General features: G+C 37.6%; 1 protein-coding gene across 1 annotated transcript; it reads left to right on the forward strand.

Moving 5' to 3' along the window:
* The first annotated feature begins 32 nt into the window (after positions 1-32).
* On the forward strand, positions 33-21,327 carry RAD9B (RAD9 checkpoint clamp component B). Its single transcript, XM_043529730.1, has 11 exons — positions 33-149; positions 2,100-2,170; positions 3,203-3,352; positions 4,614-4,728; positions 7,031-7,130; positions 11,545-11,651; positions 14,366-14,472; positions 14,975-15,039; positions 16,490-16,612; positions 17,411-17,696; positions 20,995-21,327. Exons 1-11 carry the CDS (start codon positions 116-118, stop codon positions 21,124-21,126), a joined length of 1,290 nt encoding a protein of 429 aa, XP_043385665.1. The 5' UTR covers positions 33-115; the 3' UTR covers positions 21,127-21,327.
* Positions 21,328-23,792: the final 2,465 nt, after the last annotated feature.

Consider the following 23,792-nt stretch of genomic DNA (forward strand, 5'->3'; position numbering starts at 1 on the left):
ATGGCCCCGCCCCTCAAGCAACTGGCTGGTTTCCCGCCCTTTGGGGACCTGTTGTGTGAGGGAGAGGTTGGGTTGGGGAGGCCTGACTGAGGTGCTGTCGCCCAGCCCCCGAACCATGAAGTGTGTGATTGGGGGCAGCCGCCTCAGAGGTAGGGAGATGTGTGGCGCTGCTCAGGGGAGCACATCACTGGGACCATGAAATAGGGAGCAGGCTGAGACCTGCTGCTGGGGACGCGGTGACGGACCTCCAGAGTGGATGTTCAGGGGCAGGGAGTGGAGAGCCAAGGCTACCCAGATCCCTTGGAACAATATGAGGTGTGACCGCATGTGGAAGCCAATGGCGCCATATTGCTGTAAGGCCTTCCCCCCCCCACACCCACGCACACAGCCTTGTGAGTGCGTTTTGCCTGAGATCGGTGGCACGAGGTCTCTCATCAACCCGACAGATCTCCCCAGAGAACACCTGGTGGGAATGGTAATGGGAGCTCTGTTAAAACCCTATTGTCCCTACCTGTGAGCAGAGCTCAGTGGCCCCTCACATGCATGTAGAACACGCAGACCCTTGTGCAACATGATGAAAAGTACAGCTACTTACTGAGTTGTTTCCAAAGGCCTCTGGAATTTGGGTTTTAAGACCTGTCTATTTCTGTCATACAAAATATACTTTAAACAGATGTTGCCATGTAATTTAAGACAAAGTGTGACTTGTTGGACCTTAAAATGTTATTAGAAAGAGGAGGACTTTTTGGTATGTAAAATGTCTGCTTTTAAATAAAGACTCTGTTGGTCATTTGAGCAACTAGGGCTCTACGTATCCCCAACAGAATCTTTCTTTGCATTAATTTCAGTGGTGTTTCAAAGGAAGTGCCGCAGCTGCCAGTACCAAGGATTCTGGGATGCGTAGATCGAAGGAGAGGGAGAGTCAGAAAATCTGGCCTTTAATTCTGACTGCTATTGATTTGCTGTGTGATCTTGAGCAAGGCATGTAACTTGCTGTGCCTCGGTTACCCATCTATAAAATGGGCATACTGGTTTTTATGCTCTTGTATCACACTTTTCTTTCATAGATGGATTTTACAAGTTCAAACTACTACTAGTAGTAATTCTTTGGATACACGACTATCCTTACTTATTTAAATTTTATTTTAAAAAAAGCCAGTTTTAGGGAAACATTATTCTGGTGATCATCTTTGCCGTGATGTTATTTTAAGATTATTATGGTGGATTTCCCAGTCATTAATGTAAATTATCAAGGTACTCCTATATTGTTTCAAAAACTATTTTATTTCAGCCATGCAACCTTAAAGTTTCTTTCAATATATACAGCAATAATCTTTAAATAAGTTGGCTGTTTTAATGCCTAAAAGCTAGTAGTCCTAATAGCAAATTTCAGTATAAGACCTAGACCAAAACCATTGCCTTGTGCTTCCTGATGGCTTTGTAACTGTATTTTAAGAACTAACTCTGTTAATTGAGTAATATGTGCACAAAATAAAAACAAATATAGCTTGGTAATTTCAAGTTCCTGTTAAGTATGGGAGGTAAGGACTCAATAGGTCAGATATTGGAGTCCCACTCAGTGGAAATGTTGCCTTTAATAGCTGTCTTTATTTGGTGGTGTGCTTTCTGATTTTTGTTTAATGGCTTCAAGGCTCAATGGCCAGCTTTTTCAGCTGTGACCACTGGTTTTATGTGTCTCAGTTTTTAAGAGCCCAATCTAAAGTACCTTGGGGCTGATTTGTAAAAGTGCTGAGCAATTGGGTTTGTGGGTGCTTAGCACTTCTGAAAATCAGACCCAAGTTATCTCAAGTTCGGCTCCTGAAACTGAGGTACCCAGCATTGGTGGCAACTTTTGAAAAGTTCAACCTATGGTGCTTTCTGCTGCCGTTGTGAGCAATACAGAAGAGATTTGCTGTAAAACAGTAATTTTTGCCTTTATGCTCCTCATTACATCATAACTTTCTTTTAAAATATATGTAGGAAAGTTAGAATTTTTCTCTTCTTTAATTAATCTGGAGACAGTGTTATATCACCTTTTTTTTTTTTATTTAACCAAATACAGAACGCAAATAGCACATTTCTTTTGTCTTCTCTTACAGTGTTTGGAAGAGCAATACATGCCATAGCACGAATTAGTGATGAGTTTTGGTTTGACCCAAATGAAAAAGGTGTAAGTGCATTTTGGGTTTTTTAAAATAATTTAAATGGCTTTTTATGGGGAAATACAGTCTCAACATTAATTTAGGTAGCTTTTTGAAAAATTTTCTATACATGCCTTACAGCATAATTCAATTTCTCTTCCTTACTGTCTCACATTTTTGGCATAGCCACATTCAATTTTTTGGGTATCATCTTAACTATGTGAATGATACCATGGAAACTCTGTTCCTGCTTTTTATAGTTTTCCTGCTTTTTCATAGTTGCCAAACTAGAATTTGTCTATGACAGTAGGATTAGTGCCACAGATTTTTACTGACGACAAGTGGTCAGGGTCTCAGATTTACATCTAATTTAAAATTACCTCTTAAGACCATATTCCAACATTTGTTCATTTCTGACTCAAAGGGAAGAATGCCACCTGCAGAATCGCCAACACCACTTCCTGCAGAATTTGGCATTTCTGTGGTGGTCTCATCCAGACACGTACTGACCCAGTCCAAGCCTACTTAACTTTTGCAAAGATCATAGCTTAAGTTGGGGTGATTGCAGACCATCAGATAAAAAATGGAGATATATTTTTAATTTGTAAAGTAAACCAACCTTCTCATATAAGCATTAATAGACCCATGATAATAATACCCCACTTAGATGAGGGAAAGGAACTATTAGATTTTGCTACCACAGGCTCTGATCCAGCAATACCCTTAAGCACAAGCTTAATTTTAAGCATATAAATAGTCCCACTGGGGTAAAGTAGAACTATTCATACGCACTCATTTTGCTGAATTGGGGCCCTAGATTTTATCAACCAGTTCTGACTAGCAGGAGGAGTAAAACTGATTTGTTTAAACATGATGTTGATGTATGTATATGAATCCAACAAACCATCTGCTATATTAATTATTCGATTTATACATACATTATATAATATGTTTTGTTCTTATATATGATATTGGAGAATAGAATTAAATAAAAATATACATTTCATCCATTTTTGTTTATAGTTTCAAGGTAATAAAATATTTTTTAATTATATTTTTAGCTTGCTCTAAGATCAGTGAACTCTTCTAGGTCTGCATATGCATGTGTCTTCTTTTCATCTATGTTTTTTCAACATTACTGCTGGACAGCTGAACCTGAACTGTGTCGGAAAAAAAGACAGTTACCCCTTACGTGTAAATTAGTAATGAAGGTAAATCTTAATGGACTGGTAAAGATGACTTTTTAAACAGCGAGGCAATTCAACTTTCCAATGGAATTGTGAGTGTTGTAGGGGACAGGATGATATATTACTCTATTTGAGTAGAATTCACCCTTTGTGGAACTGGGGACCATTTGTGGCCTTTAAAACTTTAACTTGTAGCCCTCTAGACAACTGAGGTAGGAACAAAATTTGTATTTATTTATGATTAGACGTGTTCCCTGAGCTATGCCCTGCAGTTTCATCTAAATTGAAGTGTTTGAAACAGCTTCATCACTACAGAGAGGCAGTAGGGGGCACCATGTTTCTAATTGCCTCTCACCATTTACCCTGCTGTCCCAAGAGCAGGTCTGGTGTGAGCCAGGTACACTCTGAGCAGTTACTGTCCCATCCCTGTTTCAGCTGTTCATTAGCTGCCCTGTCGGCCACCTGTTGCATTGTAGGGGTGGGAGGAGAGGGTCACTCTGGTTGCTTCATTCCCTGCTTACTTGCCTGTCTGTGGAAGCTCTAAAGATATCAGAATAGGCGCTTCAGAGGGTCTGCCTGAGACTAAGAGAGCAGCAGGTAGTAAAAGGTGGCTCACTTCTACCACACAGCCACCTAGGTCAGCGCAGGAGAGGGGAAAAAAGCAAAGCTTGGAAACCAACAACTAGATAGGACTCCTTGATTCTCTACGCCAGCCCAGGTTACAGCAGTCTTTAGTCATGGACCAGCTGTGGTTATCCAGAGTGAAAACACAAACTCCAGCCATTATCCCTATCCTCCCCTGACATTCCTCCCCTGCACCATGGGCTGTGGGAAGGGGTAGGAGGTGGCTATGTTGGCTTTACAGCTATTGAGGAGTCCTCCAGAAACCGTATTTCTTCTCTCTTTACACTGCCTGAGCTTTCCAAAGGAAGCAGAACAGGGCAGAGAATCTGCCACAAAATATTGATTGTGGGTTTTGACCTTTTGAAATAATATATTTGGCCCTCAGGTTAGAAAAAATTGATGATGCTGATGTACACTAAATACTGTTCTTGGAAATAAAAATACAAACATATTTGTATGTACAGAACTAAATCATGGATCCATCTTTCTCCTGTGCTTTTGCTAGTTTAACTTTGTTTTAATTGTGTGGTTGTGTTGATTTGCCTGACTCTTGCTGTCATTGCTTTTCTTTTTATGTTTCCCTTTGTGATTCACGTGCTATTATTTAGCATTCTTTGTGTTGCTCTTAAGGTGCACACTATTAATGCACTTTTTCTTACAGTCAGTCCTCCCTGTATTTAGATGTCTAAACACACTAGAAAGGAATGTAGAGAAGTGCAACATTTATACAAATGTTAATGATTGCCATATAACTTTTAAGCTCTTCTGCAAACATGGTAGGTTAAATGTAATATGACTTTATAGAAACATTAAGTACTTTAAACTTGTAAATATTTTGTCAGCTTTGTATTTTTGATTATTAAACTTATTTTCTGTCATTGGCAGAATGTTATGCCTAACATTTTCCATTATAAAAGATTCTTGCAACCATTTCCTATCTTTTGGGTGCTTGACTTTGCAAACTGAAAAGCTTTGCAACCTAATAAAATCTAAAGTGGTTTTGTATAATATAATACAATTTATAAAGTAAAGTATGGTATGGCAACACCCATTTTTTCATGTTCTCTGTGTGTGTATATATATATATATATATATATATACACACACACATACATACATACACACACACTTCCTACTGTATTTTCCACTGCATGCATCTGATGAAGTGGGTTTTAGCCCACGAAAGCTTATGCCCAAATAAGTTTGTTGGTCTCTAAAGTGCCACAAGTACTCTTCGTTCTTTTTGCTTATAAGGCACTAGTGTATTCAGTTCTCATCTGCTGTTACAGACTGATTTTCTCTTTGGGCTGCAATTACTCATATGACAGATGATTATTTTTTGTTAATTTTCTCACAGAATGTAATATTATTACTTTTATAAAATGTTGATGCTCGTTAGTTATTTAGGGGAACTTGTCATAACAGTTGTGTTCTACAAAATAGGCGTTTGGTAGATGGAATAGCAGTTTCACATCATAATCATGAATGATGTTTGTTTTCATGCACCTGGGTCCTGTACAGTAAACATGGTGACTATAACAAGATTTATTTTATGCCTCAAATTCTTTGAACAATCCATGGTGGCTTATGCTATACCATGTTCATCATCCAAATAAATGCGTGTGGCATGGGGAATAGAACTCACAATCTTCAGTTCCCAAAACAAAGGAGCTGCTCCACTAACTGCCAGTATAAGAAACTGATACATTTGAAGAGGTCTTGGGATAGTACAAGGAGATGTACCTAGGAGTAATTGGATGAAGTTAAGAAAGGGAAAATGAAGGAAAAATATCAAGGAAAAACTTGGATACTGAAATCTGGTATAATAGTGGAATAGTTTCCTCAGGGAAGTAGTGAATGCTCTAATGCATGCACATTTAAAAACTAGGTGGGACAAAATACTGAAAATGCATTATAGGGGAAAAAGCCGGTTTTGGTAGTTAGATGGACTAGATGATCTAATCAGTCTTTTCCATCTCTAAGTTATATGGTTCTGTGAATTTATAAAAGGTCTGACATATTCTGTCCAGTAGAAGACAGTGATGCATAATCACTTTCTGCTGGAAAATGAACCCTTAAAGCACCATTATAATTATTTCTGCCAGTATACTTAGCAGAACTATGGTACATAATGCATTTTCTAATATTTGAAACATACTATTTCATATTAATAAGTGGAAATAATGTATTACGGCTCAAGGCAATGAGTTTGATTTAGTGCTAGCTTAATGTGCTACACTGAAATAACAGATTTCTTGCCATTTGTTGTTTGGGTTATATTTAATTTTGAAAGTTTGCATTTTAGAGGTGTATTTGGAAAAATGTAACAGTATATAATTTTCCTTTTTTAAAATTCGTTTTAAATGTTATTTGTATTTGTATAAACTTGCTATATATGTACAGAGAACCTGATAGCAAAAGATTATTCATCTGATAACCTTTTGTGTTTTTATTAATAAAAATTATTAATTTGAATAGTGGAGTAAAGAGAACCTGACACATACATTAATAGTGAAAACGAGCCTGTGACATCTTTCAATATCCACTGCAGATCAGAGTATTTGTATACTTGTATGCAATAGGTTTCAGAGTAGCAGCCGTGTTCGTCTGTATTCGCAAAAAGGTGCCACAAGTACTCCTTTTCTTTTTGTATGCAATAATAGATGGTAATTCAGATAGCTATTCAGTAAATGTTTATAGAAGTTTATTATTTTCATTATTATACCAGCCAACCATTCTGCCTTTCTTTTACACCCCAAACACCAAATGTACTTTCTGGGAGCTAACATGCCTGACCCTTTGCTCTTGTGGATCACCTGAGATTCAGAGAGAACTCTTGAGACCCACAAGTTTTGGAAGTGGAACCTTCATCTTTTTTCATGATGAAAGAATTCCTAGGAAAGTGAGTTAAAATTCATGGAGTTTCCTATACTTAGGCAAGCTATTCCCACACAGGGCAGAATGGGACCTTTGTTGGGTTTTTTTACTGAAATTAATGAAAGTGTTAATTTAACATTTGTTAAGTTTAAGATAACATGCAAACATATGTTAATTTCTATACCCATGCTGTATCTTTAGGTATTGTAAAAACTCATAACTTGGCTTTTCATGAAAGTGAACCCTTACAAGCTGTTTTTTCAAGGCATATGTGTCCTAATGTACTGAAGATTCAATCAAGGTAATGAATTCAATATATTATTTGTTTTAGAAATAATATAGGAGGAAGTAGTTCACTCAGAGTCCAATTAAGAGAATCAGGGATGAACATATTTTGGGCACCTAAATGTCACATAGTAATAACCAATGTTTGATTAGTTTCACGCTACTATACTAAATAATACTACATCTTGGGGACCTTAGGTCATGGCTGCATCAGCCCTGCCATTAATCCAGCTTTGAGTAAAGTCTACATTGTATAACTAGCAGCTTTCAGAAGCTCCTACAGAATATCAAATACTGAAGTTGTGCTTGAGTTGTTTAGACAAAGGAATCTAAAGGTAAAATTACAAACTTTATAATAGCTACTTAAACTGCAGTTCTACTCTGAAAAGTGGCTTTCTGTAACAAGCATTATGGGATTCAACATTTATTGTCTCTCCATGACTTCTAGATTAAATTTGCTCAGTTTAACAAAGAAAATGATGATTGTCTGACTATCATTGCTGCGAACTCCACCTGGAGTCTGAAATTGAGCTGGGTTATTTTGGCTCCTGCATTATTGCTATTATAAAGATTCTAAAACTGAACGTAGTTAACAATTTTGTTGGTGATGATGAATGTGTTAGATATGAATCACGTTATTCTTCCCTAGTGGCAGCACTAACAAAGGTAAAAGATAGCAAAAATTTATTTTTATACAAAAAATATGCTTTGACTGTGTATAGTCAACATTGCTGTTGAGTAAGAAGGTTTAATTTTTACATAGTCAGCTTCTCTCACCTTAAACATCCTTTAGCATTATTGATAATTGTATATGATATTTTATATATTCACAATAAATACATTAAATATTGGCATAGGGGAGAGATTACTGGAACTTCTGTGAAACAGGTGTTCTTTTACCTCTAGAAAAAAGAAAAATACTGTAGTATCCTTTGTTGTGTACTTTTGGTGAAGGGGACTGAGGTATATGTCAGGAGTGAGGAGTATGACTGTGATATTCTGACTATTACTCCTGGCAATTAAAATCCTGATTATGGCAGCTACACTACTCCCCCAGTTCAGGAGAAGATAATGAGATATTTAATCATGGTGCTACAGTGACACTAAATGATAGCAAAGCATTTGCATTTCATATTTTGAAACAGGAAAAAAACTAAAAAGTTCCAAAACAGCAGAGTAGACTGATTTTCTCTCACAAAGCCTTGTTTGCAAAGACCTTATTATTGAAAATTACTATTAAGAATATAAGCAGTGGAATTTTATAGCAAAAATGTATTCATATAATGGTTAGCAATTCAAAATGAAATATCAACCTTTTTATAATACCTATTAGAGAGATAAGGTGGGTGAGGTAATATCAACAACACTGCATACTATAATATACATTGGTTACTGCACAGAAGTAATTATACTATGCACTTGAAAATACCAGGGATTTTGATGTGCAGTCTTACTTATCTCAGTCAATTCTTCGAAGTAAAGAAATAGTTCTTATCTGTATGTTTTTTTAAAAGCCACTCTTTTGATGTTTGAAATCTTTTGATTAAATATTGCTTTGGGGAGAAATCATCATTAGTTTGCAAGTATTTGGACATTCCGTAAAAACAACAGTAGTATCACAGTCGTATATACGCCAAACCTTTCTACACTATTCACTGAAACATTGCTCTCTTTTTAGGATTTTTTTTTTAAACATGCTCCCTGCTTTCAGCAGTCTCATTGTTAATTCGCAAAAGATACAGTTTGAAAACTGTGCTTAGCAACAACGGGTCAGTTGCTGCAAGTACTAATGCTATAATTAAAGGATTATTTAATATCTAATAGTCTTTGTCCAAATGCAGATTTGTACATCAGGCAGGCAAATTTTTGAGTGTACAAAAGGGAGCTAAGATACACGGAAGGTATACCAGTGACTTGGTCAGAATTGAGAGCTGCAGTCAGGGAGAATATGTCTTGAGAAGATACCTCAAAGACTTAGAGCATGATCCAAAGTGCACTGAAGACAATAGAAGTCCTTCCATTGACTTCACTGGGCTTTGAATTAGGCCTTTGTTGTGGTATGAAGATAGAAAAGTTTTTAATTTCCATTGGCTTTCTGTGCATAGTTGGTTTTAGCACAAGTCAGAAAAAAAATTCAATGATCATATTAGCGTAAATAGAAAAAAGCTAAATATTTTTACCAATGGGACAGTCAAGTTTGGAACAAGCATTGTAAGGGTGCTAAAAGTACAGTTCTTAAATGTGCCCTGCCAGCTGAACTTATATAGAAAGATTTTAGCTCGTCTCCTGAAAAGAAAATTCTAGAACAGTGAACAAGAGCAATCTGTTCCTGTAGCCATTAAAAGTGTATATAGGTTTTAAAAGTATTTACCTATACAAAAGAGTATTAGCCTGACAAAGTTATATCTCAATTGGTCTTATATTGACATTCTGGAATGCATTAGCTGCTTCTTATTGTGTTTAAATACAGGACTTGAAGATTGACAAACTGAGTTCTGTAGCAAGCTCTGGCTTGATCCAATATCCATCAAAGTCAATTAGAGTCTTTCCACTGACTGCAGTGTGCACTGAATAGGATCCTGTGTCTCTTTGTTCCTCAGTTTCCTCATCTGTAAAATGAGGGTGATAATATTTACCCAACACACAGCATTCTTAAAAGTATTAATTAATTACTGTTTGTAAAGAGCTTTCAGATCTTCAGCTTGAAAATGTTGTAGGAAAACAAAATATTATTATCATCATTTAATTTGGTAACAAGAGAACAGCTGCATGGGCCAGCTGGAAGATCCTCCTTAATATCATTTGTGATAAAAGCACATCACTACCATTTTGAATGCTTCCCATAAACAGCTACAGTTCTTCCCATATTTTTAAATATTTAAGTTAATAACATTTCAAAAACAGTGTAGGGGATTTAGGTCCATATCTTCCATTAATTTTAATAATGTGTCTAAATTCCCTATTTTTCCTTTCTCAGTTTCATTGTTCAAATACTATAGAAATAGAAGTCTGTAAAGCCACAAAACAGACTTTACATGATATTGTTTTTATAATTGAAATAAGTGTTTTTGAAGACTTGGTGCAAAGCTCACAGTAGGAAGTGACTGGGTACACATCATGTGAAGGCCAAATATTTATAATGTTACCTATAGCATGACTCTGAATACCAGTATGTGCAGAGTAGATTTTTAAAAAATTAAACATTAATTCAATAGAGTTGACAAATTGGTAAACATCCATGACATTTTTCATGAACCTATTTTTAAAAATTGAAGCAGTTCATAATATAAAATAGATGTTTTTGCCAAGCTGGAAAAACTGTCACACTTGACTTTTTTTTAAAAAAAGAAACCGTAAAACGAATGTAAAGCACGAGGCCATCTTTTTTTAAAATATCAAGAAGTGGATACTGTCATGATAGGCTACACAATAAGGAATACTTTTAAGGGTCTTAATAATTCTGTGCCTTGCATAAAATGTCTTCTGTCATGGGTCTTTTTTTTACTTATGATTTGGGAGGAATCATTCTCAATGTAAAAAAAAGGGGAAATGGGAGTGATCTTGGATTTTTGCCCACTTAGTTTTTATATTGCAGTAGGTGCTAGGGACACCAGTCAAGGCTCTGTGCTCCATTGTTACACAGACTGTACAGATATTCAGTAAAAAGAAGGTCATTGCCCCCAAAGTACTTACATTCTGTTGTTCTACTTAATGAGATTATTCCCAACACGTCAACTCAGGAAGCAGTGTTGAGGGCTTTTGGAGGGAGCTGTGTCCCGGCCTTCCTTTTCTGGAGAGAGAGTTGCTACAACTACAACACAGAGCTTTTGGGGGCTGGAGGAGATATGTCAGGATTCCTTGGGAAAAGAATGATCAGTGTATTTCTTTTTGCAATCACTATATGGAGAAACAACCATCAATTGAACCTGTTTGTCTGTTTGCAAAATTTAATGCAAGAATTTTGCTTTTCCATCACCTACAAATTTATGAACAAAGTAAAAATAATAAAAATATTGCTGCTGGATTCCACTGAAATTTGTGATGCATAAATGTAAATGAGGATGGCAAACGTATCTAAAATGGTTATTTGGCTCTTGATATATTAATACTAAAAGGAAAACAAAATCACATTAAGATTGTCATAATTATCATGATAATTAGATATTAACTGTTTAACAGTACTGGTTAGATAAAAATATAATTATTGTACATTATTGAAGCATAATATTTAAAATCATCATCATATACTAAAAGAAAAGAAAATACAATTAAATCACGTTTAAAAGGGGGGATAATACACAACAACCTATATTTTCTCTTGAAACGTTTCCAATTCTTATGGCAAAGTGACACTAATTTTTGTTACTAACGTGAATAGATAGTAGTTTGTTGTCCAAACTAATCTTAACATGCTATACAAAATTTCTTAGGCTGCTGACTGATATAATGATTCATTTTCCAACCTGTCAAGAGGAAGTAACTGTAGCTGTTACACCAATGAAAGTTTGTTTCAAGAGTTATACTGAGGAAGAAATTGGTAAGAATTAGTTCACAATATTTTTGAAGGATAAGGGTGCTTTAAAACAATTGAAATAAATAATAACTTTGCAGCATGGTGCGAAAAGGTATCACATGGCTGGAAGTTAAACTGATAATTTAGATATCTTAAATGAAGTTAAAGGTGTGCAGAGGGTTTCAGGTCAGGGAAGATGCCAGGATAGAAGATTAAAAATAGGACTGTAACCCTTAAAAGTTTTTGAGGAAACCTGTTCTGGTGCATCAGTGAGACTTTTTTTGGTATCAATAGTAGATGCCACCAGAGCAGTACATCAAGCTAAAATTACACAATTTGCTGTGGGCTTGAACTGAGATCATTATTCTACGATAGCTGTAAAGAAACAGCAACAAACTGGGAGAGGAGGAGAATTTTGTATTTAAAAAGGAGATAAATATTTAAACATAAATAACATCATTGTAATGGCCATTATCGGCAATGAGCATATTTCTAAAAGTTAATGTATGACAGCAGTATTACATTTTAGCTGGTCTAGTAGTGTTATGTTGTGCACTAATGTATGAGAATATAAGATGGAGAGAGTGTTTTCCTGACATCTGATTTGGAAGTATTTTGAAAATACAAATTTCTGTCTAAAGCATAGTGTTCTCGTGCACAGCACCAGAAAGTGATGCTACTAATACAGTTTTACAATGGTGTAATCAATTCATACACTTTTTGAGGGAGACACCTATAAATGTACTTTGTAACCCGTGCCTCCTGTGAAGCATTTGCCACTGCATTTGGAGAGTAAGACCCCACAGTTTTGCATCCTTCCTGAAATGGTCCAGTTTGATGGTGGTGCAGTTAAGGAAAAAGATGCTTTTGCAAGCAGTGGGGGGTGTATGGCTTGGTGTGAGGGAAGGCTATAGAAAGGGAGGGCAGAGAGGCTCAAATAGTAGAAATGGAGCAGATTGTGAAAAAGAGAAGAGAAAATAGATTACATCTTCAAGGAGGAGACATTATTAGAAACAAGCATATATTTAAAGAGGATGAATAATTTGAGAAAAAGCTGCATAAAGATTCATCAAGAAACAGAACTAAAAGAGGAGAGTAAGAAGAGAAAGAAGGGAGGGACAAAGGAGACGTACTTTTTTTTTTTGGTATTATAAAACATTTGCTTAATAGAACATATTAAGCCACATTCTATATATAAAATTGTGCAACCAAAGCAATATTTATACCTTTGAATATGTGATTTAGTGGTGGTTTGGATGTCTATAGAAAAAATAAACCCTGAAAAATGGCCTGGTGTTGGAAATGGAGGGGAAAGGGATGACACTGCCTCCCTAGACCTGCCTTCATTTGCTTATTATAGATCCTACATTTTGTGAGTTGGCAATTATATTACAAAACTGTGGTTCTTCTACCTTATAGAACACTACAGGGTTATTGTTGCATGTACAACTGTGCATGGATGGAGGTTGAGAGACGAAAATTCCAACAGGAAGAGTAAAAGACTTAAGACTGGTTTCCACAGGAGTTCACTATTCATACTGCTTTAATATATTCTGTACCTCTCTGAGACTCACACACACATAATAAAAATGTCTTTATATTTTCTTTCTGCGCCCCTCCAAAGATGAGCACCCATGAATGGAGAACATCTTTCATTCTTCTTACAGTAACTAAGAGAATTGCAATGTTCATTATAAGTGAAAAATTTAATACTTACAAATGAACTGCATAATATTTTCCCTTGTTTGTATCAATTGTACAATATCAGTGAAAGACTATTTTGTTAAAAAATCAGGAAACCGAATCTAAAGAAAAATCTAACTTTTTTTGCCTTCTTTTATACTTCAGATAGCTGTCAACTATGATTAAGTCTATTTAAAAAAATCGCACAGCAATTGCCTCCATATGAATGGTTACATTTTAAAATAAACTCTTAAATAAAAACTGCTGAATACAGGGCTTATAATGAACACCTTATCAACATTGAAGTCAGTGAGATTTTGTACAAGGGACTTCAGGGTCAAACCCTAGGATGAAAAAAATGTAGGGTGCATTAAAAATAATTGGAAATTAACATTAGAAGTTGTTCTAAGTAATATTTTTAAATGCTTTATTTAATTTAATAGTCATCTTAAGCTAACTTAAATAATCAAAAATATTTGCCTTTAACTTCTAGGTCACAGGGTAAATTCTAGAATTTAAATAGTTAAAAAAAATGGTTAGACAAACCATTACGTTAACCAAAGCATTTCAAGAGTATTTTACCTAAAACAACTTTGACGTCTGATTTACAGCTCTCTTAAATGGGACTTAATTTTCTGAATTCCAGTCTTCCTCATGACATTGTCAAGATGGTAACTTCCTGTTTGATTATTAATACTTTTTAGTTGTTTGATAAGCTTAAAATTAGTTTAAGAAGTGATTTACTGTTCTTTGTGATTAGATGGAATTATTGGAATCTTTTTTCTAATACACTGTTTTCCACTGTAATTGTGCTAGTAGGGGTTACTCTTGGAAGATAACAGGTGTAAATATTTCAGCTGATATTTCATAATTATCAATATCAGAGTCAGTATATATTTACATTAAATACTCGTATACATGTTTGTTAAGTTATTTGTTAGACTTTTACAATTGCTGGTCAGGGCCTGTGAATGCAGTCATGGCCCCACTGACTTACTGGGCTAGAATTTCACCTTCTGTTTTTAATCCTTGCCTTTCTTGTAATTTTTGAACAGATTTTTCAAAGACAATGCACACTAAAATACATCTTAATCCAGATGAATTTGACTACTTTCAAATTGGAGTAGACTCTGAAGTAACATTTTGCCTTAAAGAACTGAGGGTAAAGATACAAATAAAATGTTCTTGATAGTAGGATATTTGTGTAGTATATATAATGTTTAACCATGGCACTGCAGGACTTTCACTGAGGCAGCTGTTATACAGTGCCTCACATGCACAGTGGTATTTACTACCTGGACGAGGGGTAGCCATAAAAGCAGGCTTCCTTTTAGCACTGGAGGTTTACCTTCAGAGAGTATGGTGGGGAACAGGGAAGTGAGGATAATTTTTTTGTAAAAGCTTGAGGTTTGAGTAAAGATTAATTTATCATACATGTGTTGAAGATGTTATCTATAGCTATAATAATGCATCTCATACTAGATGTGGAAAATATTATCTCTGGGGAAATCTCAGGGCACAGAAGGCAAGAATGTATACATGTAACAGTAGATTGGTATCCCTAATCCATGAAGATTAATCCATGGGATAAATGTAAAGGAAAATGCAGTGCTTAATATTTGTGTTATAAGATACTTCAATAATCCTTTCTTTTCCATTTGTAGGGTCTGCTAGCATTTGCAGAGGCTACTAGCGCTACTGTCTCAATTCATTTTGATGTGTCTGGAAAGTACATTTTTGGGAACCTAACTGTATAGTAATATTTTAGTAACAGCGCTGCATTCAATTTTCATTTGCAGTCTAAATTATGAGTAATATTTAGCCATTACAGTAGAACCTCAGATTTATGAACACCTTGGGAATGGAGGTTGTTCGTAACTCTGAAATGTTCATAACTCTAAACAAAATATTGTTCTTTCAAAAGTTTACAACTGAACATTGACTTAATACAGCTCTGAAACTTTACTATGCAGAAGAAAAATGCTGCTTTTAACCATCTTAATTTAAATGAAACAAGCACCTAAAACAGTTTCCTTACCTTGTCAAATCTTTTTTTTAAACTTTCCCTTTATTTTTTTAGTAGTTTATGTTTATCCCAATACTGCACTGTATTTGCTTTTTTTTTTTTTGTCTCTGCTGCTGCCTGTTTGTGTACTTCCAGTTCCAAACAAGGTGTGTAGTTGACTGGTCAGTTCGTAATTTTGGTGTTCATAACTTTGAGGTTCTACTGTATATCAATAAAGTGGTTTCCCCTAAAATAACCAATAGCATTCACTTATTGTTAAGAGCTGTATTTGTAATTAACCACAGTAATACAAAAGTTGAATAGTTTATCAGATTTAAGGAGCTTACTTTCATATGATAGACCTTATACAAAATATAATTTGTCTGATTTTTCTGCATTGCTGAGCACCCACACATCCCACTGAATTCAAGGGAAACTTCAGGTACTCAGTACACCTCTGAATATCAGGTCATCAGTTTCCTTTTCTGAGAACAGTTAAGGAAACAATTTTTTATTTAAATCTGAACTTTGAGAAGTTGTCCGCAAGTGTGGAAGCACCTTTGGTAATAAATTATTTTAAGCACAAAATTCCATAGTACTTACTCACTGCAGTATATAAAGCTGTAATGGGAAACAAAGAAGTTTCTCATGTTTCTTAAATAAGTAGTTAATAGAAATACTCTTTCTACTAGTGGTTCCCAAACTTGTTCCACTGCTTGTGCAGGGAAAGCCCCTGGCAGGCTGGGCCGGTTTGTTTACCTGCCGCGTCCGCAGGTTTGACCGATCACGGCTCCCAGTGGCCGCTGTTCACTGCTCCAGGCCAATGGGAGTTGCTGGAAGCAGCGCGGGCCAAGGGACGTATTGGCTACCACTTCCAGCAGCTCCCATTGGCCTAGAGCAGCGAACCACGGCCACTGGGAGCCGCGATTGGCTGAACCTGCGGACGCAGCAGGTAAACAAACCGGCCCGGCCCGCCAGGGGCTTTCCCTGCACAAGCGGCGGAACAAGTTTGGGAACCACTACTCTATACCAAGCATCTTTGTGTGTGTATATCTATCTGTATGTATATATCTGTAGAAGTATATGAACTAGCCTCCTTCCCCCCCGCCCCGAAAGAAACCCACATGTATATATATTTACACATACAATTCAGTCTCTGATTTTACATTTTTAGACCAATTGCTTTCAGTATTGAGGACATGATGGTAGAAGCCAGCTTTGTTTTGGCTACATTAGCTGACATTGAAAATAGGGAATCCTCTCAGCAATCTCTATGCCTTTCACAAAGACAGAAAAGGTAATGCAGTATTTAGGATTGTTTTGGTATTCTGCTCCTAAAGGTTGAACATCCATTGTCCTTTTTTGCAATTTCCAATTATGTTAGATTTGAGGTGGGAGGGAAGAGATGTACTGGTTCTGCTACAGCATTCATCACTATGGTAACTCATATTAGGGCATTTGCACACAAGTGAGATGTCTTATTGGATTAAAAGGATGATCAGGTTCAGATTAAAGAGCCTGACCAGAAGATGAAGAGCTGGTATGACAACTTGAGACCCAAGACCGTGCACCAATAATGAGGGGAGGGCGCTCTTTCTTACTTGCTGCCTCTCCTATCCAGAGTACATAGCTATCTTTCCAATACTAAGGTGGCACTTGTCACCATAATTTCTGACAGCCAATATGTGTTTAAAATACTGTTTCGTTGCCTGTGTCATCTTTCTCATTGCCTTTTCAGATCTCTCCCTATTTCTAGTTTGTGTGGAATGGCTTTCTGTAGATTTATATTACCTTCTCAAACCCACGCTTCAGTTTCATGAAGTGGACTGGTGCAATACCCTCTCCTTATGATTACCAGAGAAGCCAGCATCAGGGACTTGCAGCAGAACAAACAGCAGCATTCTTACTATTGTCAGTTTTGCCTGGGATCCATGAAGCTTAGCTGGGGGGAAAGGTCACACTAGATGAAAGCCTAGTTCTAGAGTCATCATGCTTTTCATTAGCCATTTGTAATATCTATTTATTTATATGGTTTTATTATTTATCTAGTAAGACATCCAAAGTCAGGTTACAAATGTGTCTGTTAATCCCTCAGGCCTACCTTGATGAAGGCCCATGAAGATAATGCTGAAAATGTCTCAAACAATTCTGCAGATAATGATAATAATACAGAAACAATAGCTTCAAAAAAGCCTTGTTGGACTGGAAGAGCACATAGCAACACGGAGTCACCTGTAGAGTGCAGTAAACCTCTGTCAAAAGGAGATATTATTCCCATAATCTCAAAAAAAGACGTGAACCTAGAAGTATTGGACATGAGTGCAGCAGGTGACATTAAAATTGTGGAGGAAGTAGAACCCTCATATTCTACTCAGTACAAGGTAAGAATGCCAAATCAAATCTACATTGTAAGCTAAAGAAAAATGAGTTTGGACCAGACAGCAAAATAATACTTTTAACTAGTACTTAAACTAGTATTGTTTAGAGGTGGGCAAACTACAGCCCGTGGGCCCGTCCTTCCCGGTCCTTGAGCTCCCGGCCAGGGAGGCTCGCCTCCCCTTGCTATGCTGCCAGTGCTCTGGGCGGTGGGTTCTGCAAGCTCCTGCCGGGCAACATGGCTGCGAGAGCCGCCAGCCTGCCCAGGGGGTCTAGACTGTGCAGCGACATGGCTGGCTCCGGCTGGGCAGCGCAGCTGCCAGTCCTGGTGCTCTGAGAGGCATGGTAAGGGGGCAGGGAGCTGGGGGGTTGGATAAGGGGCAGGGAGTCCTGGGGGGCAGTCAGGGGACAGGAAGTAGAGGGTGGTTGGATAGGTGTGGGAGTCCCAGGAAGCCTGTCAGGGGGTGGGGGTGTGGCTAGGGGTCAGGGCAGTCAGGGGACAAGGAGCGGGGGGGTTGGATAGGGGGTGGGGGTCCCAGCAGGGGGTGGTCAGGGGATAAGACGCAGGGAGGGGTTGGGTGGGTCCGGGGCAGGAGCCAGGCCTTTTGGGGAGGCACAGCCTTACCTACCTGGCCCTCCATCCAGTTTCAGAACCCCGATGTGGCCCTCAGACCAAAAAGTTTGCCCACCCCTGGTTTAGTTACTACATGTAGCCCCATTTACCACACCACAGTGTTCAGTTCTATATAAATTGCTGTTTCAGTCAAGTTCAGTGCAACAATATGATTTTCAATATTTGTAGAATCTACAATTAAACAGTTCCCCTATAGACAGGTCCCCATGTACTTTGTAGTACAATGGACCCAAATTCTGTGGCAATGTTAATTCAGTCTACTGCCCCACAATGCCCTTTATTCTCCTTCCCTTCACACCTGCCTGTAGTTCATATTTGAAAAAGTTCATCCACCACAGAATTATTTTTACAGGGATTTTTTTGGAGTGAGGATTTTTTGCTATGCTGTACTTCCCAAGTTCCCATTATGTGGTCTAGGAGTCCATTTCAGCATCTTATTTCCTGTCCATTGCGTGTCAGGGAGTTGTGGGGAGGGGGAAAACAGGGACAGCTTGTAACTACTTCAGTGACGTATCTGCCTGATTCCTCACACCTTCGCTGTTGTGCTGTTCTCCAGATAGCCCTACTTAGCTGCTTATATTCGCTGGCTGCCCCTATGCCCTAGTTGCAAACTGAACTCTAGCTCTGGCTACTAGACAACCACCCCACCCCCAACTGCCTATGCAATCCTATAGACAGCAAGCACTATAAGCCAATTAACTCCTCTTATGAGGAAAGCTAGAGAGCAAGAGGCAGCTTAAGGCAGTCTTGGTAATGCAAGAAGATAGAACAAGATGACAGGCTTTAGGTTTCAGCAAAATGGCAAATTTTGTAGGACATCACTGACCTCCATATCATCATGGAAAAATTGTAGATTTCCTAGCTATGGAGTTGTGGGGTTCAACAGAGCCCTGCTTATGATGAATGGGATATTTCAGGTTTTACTTAGAGTACGGCTGATTTCACTGCCTCAGTTTATGCTTGATTCACTTTTTGAGGTTCTTCCATCATAAAGGACTAGAATTTTTTCTTCCTGTAACAGGTAAATTCCTGTGTAATCCACCAGGCCTTACCTGTAGATTTCTTGAGAAATAGTGAGCTTTATATGATGCCTATTGCTTTATGGATTTGAGAATATGCTTTAGTTAAGGTGACAGTAAAGTGAAAGCTACACTGGAAACTAGCACAAATAAAATCTGACTGGCTAGAACCTAAATCCCCTAAAAAAAAAATCATTTCATACCAAAACAACTTCTAAAAAGAGCTTGATCTGTAAAGGAATATAAAGCTAGTTTAAAAATGCAATTGTTAATCTCTATTATCTTAAACATATAATCAGTGTCTTTTCAAATCAAATTTTTCTCTTGTAATACTTATTGCTGAACAGCCACTGAACAGCCAGTCCCCATTTTACAGCGAGAGGAAGCAGAGGGAAGGTGACTTGTCCAGAGCCTCTCTATAGTTGAGTTGCTACTAGAAACCAGCATTTCCAGATCTATGCTTGATCCTGAGCCATAATCCTTCCCTCTTTAGCTTTTCTCCAACCCCCTGTGGGTGCTTGTTGGTTTCCATGGACCAACATGGTCACAGTTCAGTGCTTTTGAGCAATTTTACTGTTGTTTCTGAGTGACTATTTAATCAAGTTGAATAGGTATGTATTCTGAGTCATGAATATGAGAAAATATAATTTAAAATTAAAAGTCCATGTTTCCTCTTGGATTTATTATTTTTCTCCCTTCCTACTCAGACCAGGATTTGAACCCAATTCTTCCTCCTCCACCCCTTAGAGGAAGACACCTATATGCTTCCTATTACCCCCACCTCATGCTCTGACCTGTTCCCTTCCCCCCCACCCCATTTTGCACAGAGAACCCTCACAGGAACATACACATGCCAGCAAACACCTGCCCACAGAGCCTTTTCAGTGTCTACTTTAAGGCAGTGGAAGGCTCCACAGTTATCACTACCAGTAAAAGTAGTGTCTGTGAAGATGCAGCAGTAAAATCAAGGACAGCAGCAGATGTCTTCACAAAAATGACAGATGTGCTTACTTACATCAGCTGCTTCTCTCCTCCTCTTGGGGGAAGAGTGGCTTGTCAATTATTTCTTCTGCCATCTGACCCGTTCCTTTCTACCCTTCTGAAAAGGTTTAGCAGTAGCTAAACCTGTTTCCAGAGGGTTGTGAAGACCACGTCTGCCAATGGCTTCTTCATTTCCATCTACCATACATAAGTCTCTCTCTCTAGAGAGAGAGCTGTATATTCAAAAACTGTGTCCTATGCATACCATAGCTGCAGACAAGCATAATCTCTGCTTTTACATTTATGTAGTAATATTTTAAATATTTAGGATTTAAATATTCACATCTTTCCCCTGTTAAATTCAAACCTCTGAGGCAGCTTTAAGTTCAACTGTTTTCCCATATCTAGACTTTCAAATTTGCTTTGAAATACTGAATTAGTGGTTGCAATTAAATCAGTTGGCAAATTGCTATACACTGGTACACCTCCAATGACAGCTGGAAATATTTGTAGATGTTAAATGTGTCTGTCTACATTGGTTACTAAGGTTTTTTGTTGTTGTTTTTAAATAATGTGCTTGCCCAGAGGACTTAAATCAGCAGTTAAAAAAAATCCCAGGAATATTTTATATGTACAAAAACTCACTTTATTAAATATTGCATTTTCCAGTTTCATTCACTTTTCTTTGGAGCAGTTTCATTTAAGGAGCAAGATGTCATCAGCCACACACTCCATAGTTTGGCCACAGCTAGTGATGTCGAAGACGATGTTGACAATGAGCAGCTCTCCCAAGTTGTTTAGGGATATGTAGTGCCTGTACAACCTTTCACAGATGTTTAAATTGTCTTTATGCATGTAAAATACACTTTAATACCTAGTGAATAGCTACGGGCTATTTTACAGAGAAACTTGTTGCAACACTTCCATTATGCAAATTTCCTAGGGCTTTCTACTATTTTCAGATTACATAGAAATTAGAATAGTAAATAGAAACTGCTGTTATTATTTTATATTTTAGTCTGTTACTAGCATTAAACTCAAAATCACTAACACCTAGGAAGGCTAGAGTTTCGAGCTCTCAAGTGAACAGTCAGAGCTCGTTTGGTTGTACAGGTTCCCTCTTCTGCAATAAAAATACATAGAAGGAACTGGTTAAGACTCAATGATTTTCAGTGTTTTATCATTTCCTGTTATAGTCACAGGTTAAAACATGTAAATATTTTATATTCCAACGGTTATGTGGAAGTTTAGCAAATATGTAATATGCATCCATAAAGCTTTAAGCGTGAGTGTTTTCACCCTCTGTCAATACCACTCTATGTCAGCCAGTTGTATGGATGTATCATCTTGAAACTAGTTGAAATTTTCATTACTCAGTACTGGTGTAGTGCTGGATTAAGAATCTTAAATTGTCAAGCACACGATCACCCCAAACCATTTTAGTGCTGGTGTTTTAGAGCAGGGGTTCTCAAACTTCATTGCACCACAACCCCCTTCTGACAACAAAAATTACTACATGACCCCCGAAGGGGGGACTGAAGTCTGAGCCTGCCTGAGCCCCATTGCCCCAGTTGGCAGGGGCCCAAAGCCAGAGCCCCACCACCCCGGGGCTGGGAGGGGAAAAGCCAAACCCCCAAGAGCTTCAGCCCCAGGTAGGGGGCCTGTAACTTGAGCTCCACTGCCTAGGGCTGAAGCCCTCAGGCTTTGGCCCCAGACCCCAGCAAGTCTAAACCAGCCCTGGTAACCCCATTAAAACAGGGTTATGACCCATTTTGGGGTCTCAACACAGTTTGAGAACCACTGTTCTAGTGACTCCATAGTTTGTTATAGTCACCTGAACCATAGAGTACACTGCTTCAGGAGAATTAAGGCTATACATGTGACCTTGAAAGTATTGGCGTAGCAAATCCATGCATTCTAGCTAGGGCTGTCAATCGCCTGAGTTAACTGCGATTAATCAACTCAAAAAAACAATCGCAGTTTTAATCATACAGTTAAACAATACAGTAGAATACCAATTGAATTTTAAATATTTTGGATGTTTTTCTACATTTTCCAATATATTGATTTCAATTACAACATAGTATACAAAGTTGATAGTACTCACATTTTTTATTACAAATATTTACACTGTAAAAATGGCAAAAGAAATAGTATTTTTCAGTTCACCTCATACAAGTACTATAGTGCAATCTTTGTCGTGTAAGTGCAACTCACAAATGTAGATTTTTTTTGTTACATAACTGCACTCAAAAACAAAACTGTAAAACTTTATAGCCTACTAGTCCACTCAGTCCTACTTCTTGTTCAGCCAGTCGCTAAAACAAATAAGTTTGTTTAAATTTCCAGGAGATAATGCTGCCTGCTTCTTATTTACAATGTCACCTGAAAGCGAGAACAGGCATTCACATGGCACTTTTGTTGCTGGCATTGCAAGGTATCTATGTGCCAGTTATGCTAAACATTCATATGCCCCTTCATGCTTCGGCCACTGTTCCAGAGGACATGCTTCCATGCTGATGATGCCCGTTAAAGAAATTATGCATTAATTAAATTTGTGACTGAACTCCTTGGGAGAGAACTGTATGTCTCCTACTTTTACGCACATTTTGCCATATATTTCATGTTATAACACTCTCGGATGATGACCCAGCACATGTTCATTTTAAGAACACTTTCACTGCAGATTTGACAAAACACAAAGATGCCGCCAATGTGAGATTTCTACAGATAGCTTCATCACTTGACCCAAGGTTTAAGAATCTGAAGTGCTTTCCAAAATTTGAGGGGGACGAGGTGTGGAGCATGCTTTCAGAAATCTTAAGAGCGCAACGCTCCAATGCAGAAATTACAGAACACGAACCACCAAAAAAGAAAATCAACCTTCTGCTGGTGGCATCTGACTCTGATGATGAAAATGAACGTGTGTCAGTCTGCACTGCTTTGAATGGTTATCAAGCAGAACCCATTATCAGTATAGACGCATGTCCTCTGGAAAAGTGGTTGAAGCATGAAGGGACATATGAATCTAGTGCATCTGGTACATAAATATCTTGTGATGCCAGCTACAACAGTGCCATGCGAACGCCTGTTCTCACTTTCAGGTGATATTGTAAACAAAAAGCAGGCATTATCTCCTGCAAACGTAAACTTGTTTGGTCTGAGCGACTGGTTGAACAAGAAGTAGGACTGAGTGGACTAGTAGGCTCTAAAGTTTTACATTGTTTTATTTTTAAATGCATGCTTTTTGTACATAACTCTAGATTTGTAAGTTCAGCTTTCATGATAAAGAGATTGCACTACGGTACTCGCGTTAGGTGAATTGAAAAATACTATTTTCTTTTTTTTTTTTTTTTTTTTACAGTGCAAATATTTGTAATCAAAAATTGAGTGAGCACTGTACACTTTGTATTCTGTGTTGTAATTGAAATAAATATATTTGAAAATTAGAAAATACCAAAACTATT

Source organism: Chelonia mydas, chromosome 15 (assembly GCF_015237465.2).
Source record: "Chelonia mydas isolate rCheMyd1 chromosome 15, rCheMyd1.pri.v2, whole genome shotgun sequence".
Taxonomy (NCBI): domain Eukaryota; kingdom Metazoa; phylum Chordata; order Testudines; family Cheloniidae; genus Chelonia; species Chelonia mydas.

Bases quoted from the DNA above. Each gene is read 5' to 3' on its own strand.
- RAD9B (XM_043529730.1), top strand. From the start codon at position 116: ATGAAGTGTGTGATTGGGGGCAGCCGCCTCAGAG. The intron at 150-2,099 runs GTAGGGAGATGT...CTTCTCTTACAG, and splicing joins TGGGGGCAGCCGCCTCAGAG to TGTTTGGAAGAGCAATACAT. The intron at 16,613-17,410 runs GTAATGCAGTAT...TTAATCCCTCAG, and splicing joins CTTTCACAAAGACAGAAAAG to GCCTACCTTGATGAAGGCCC.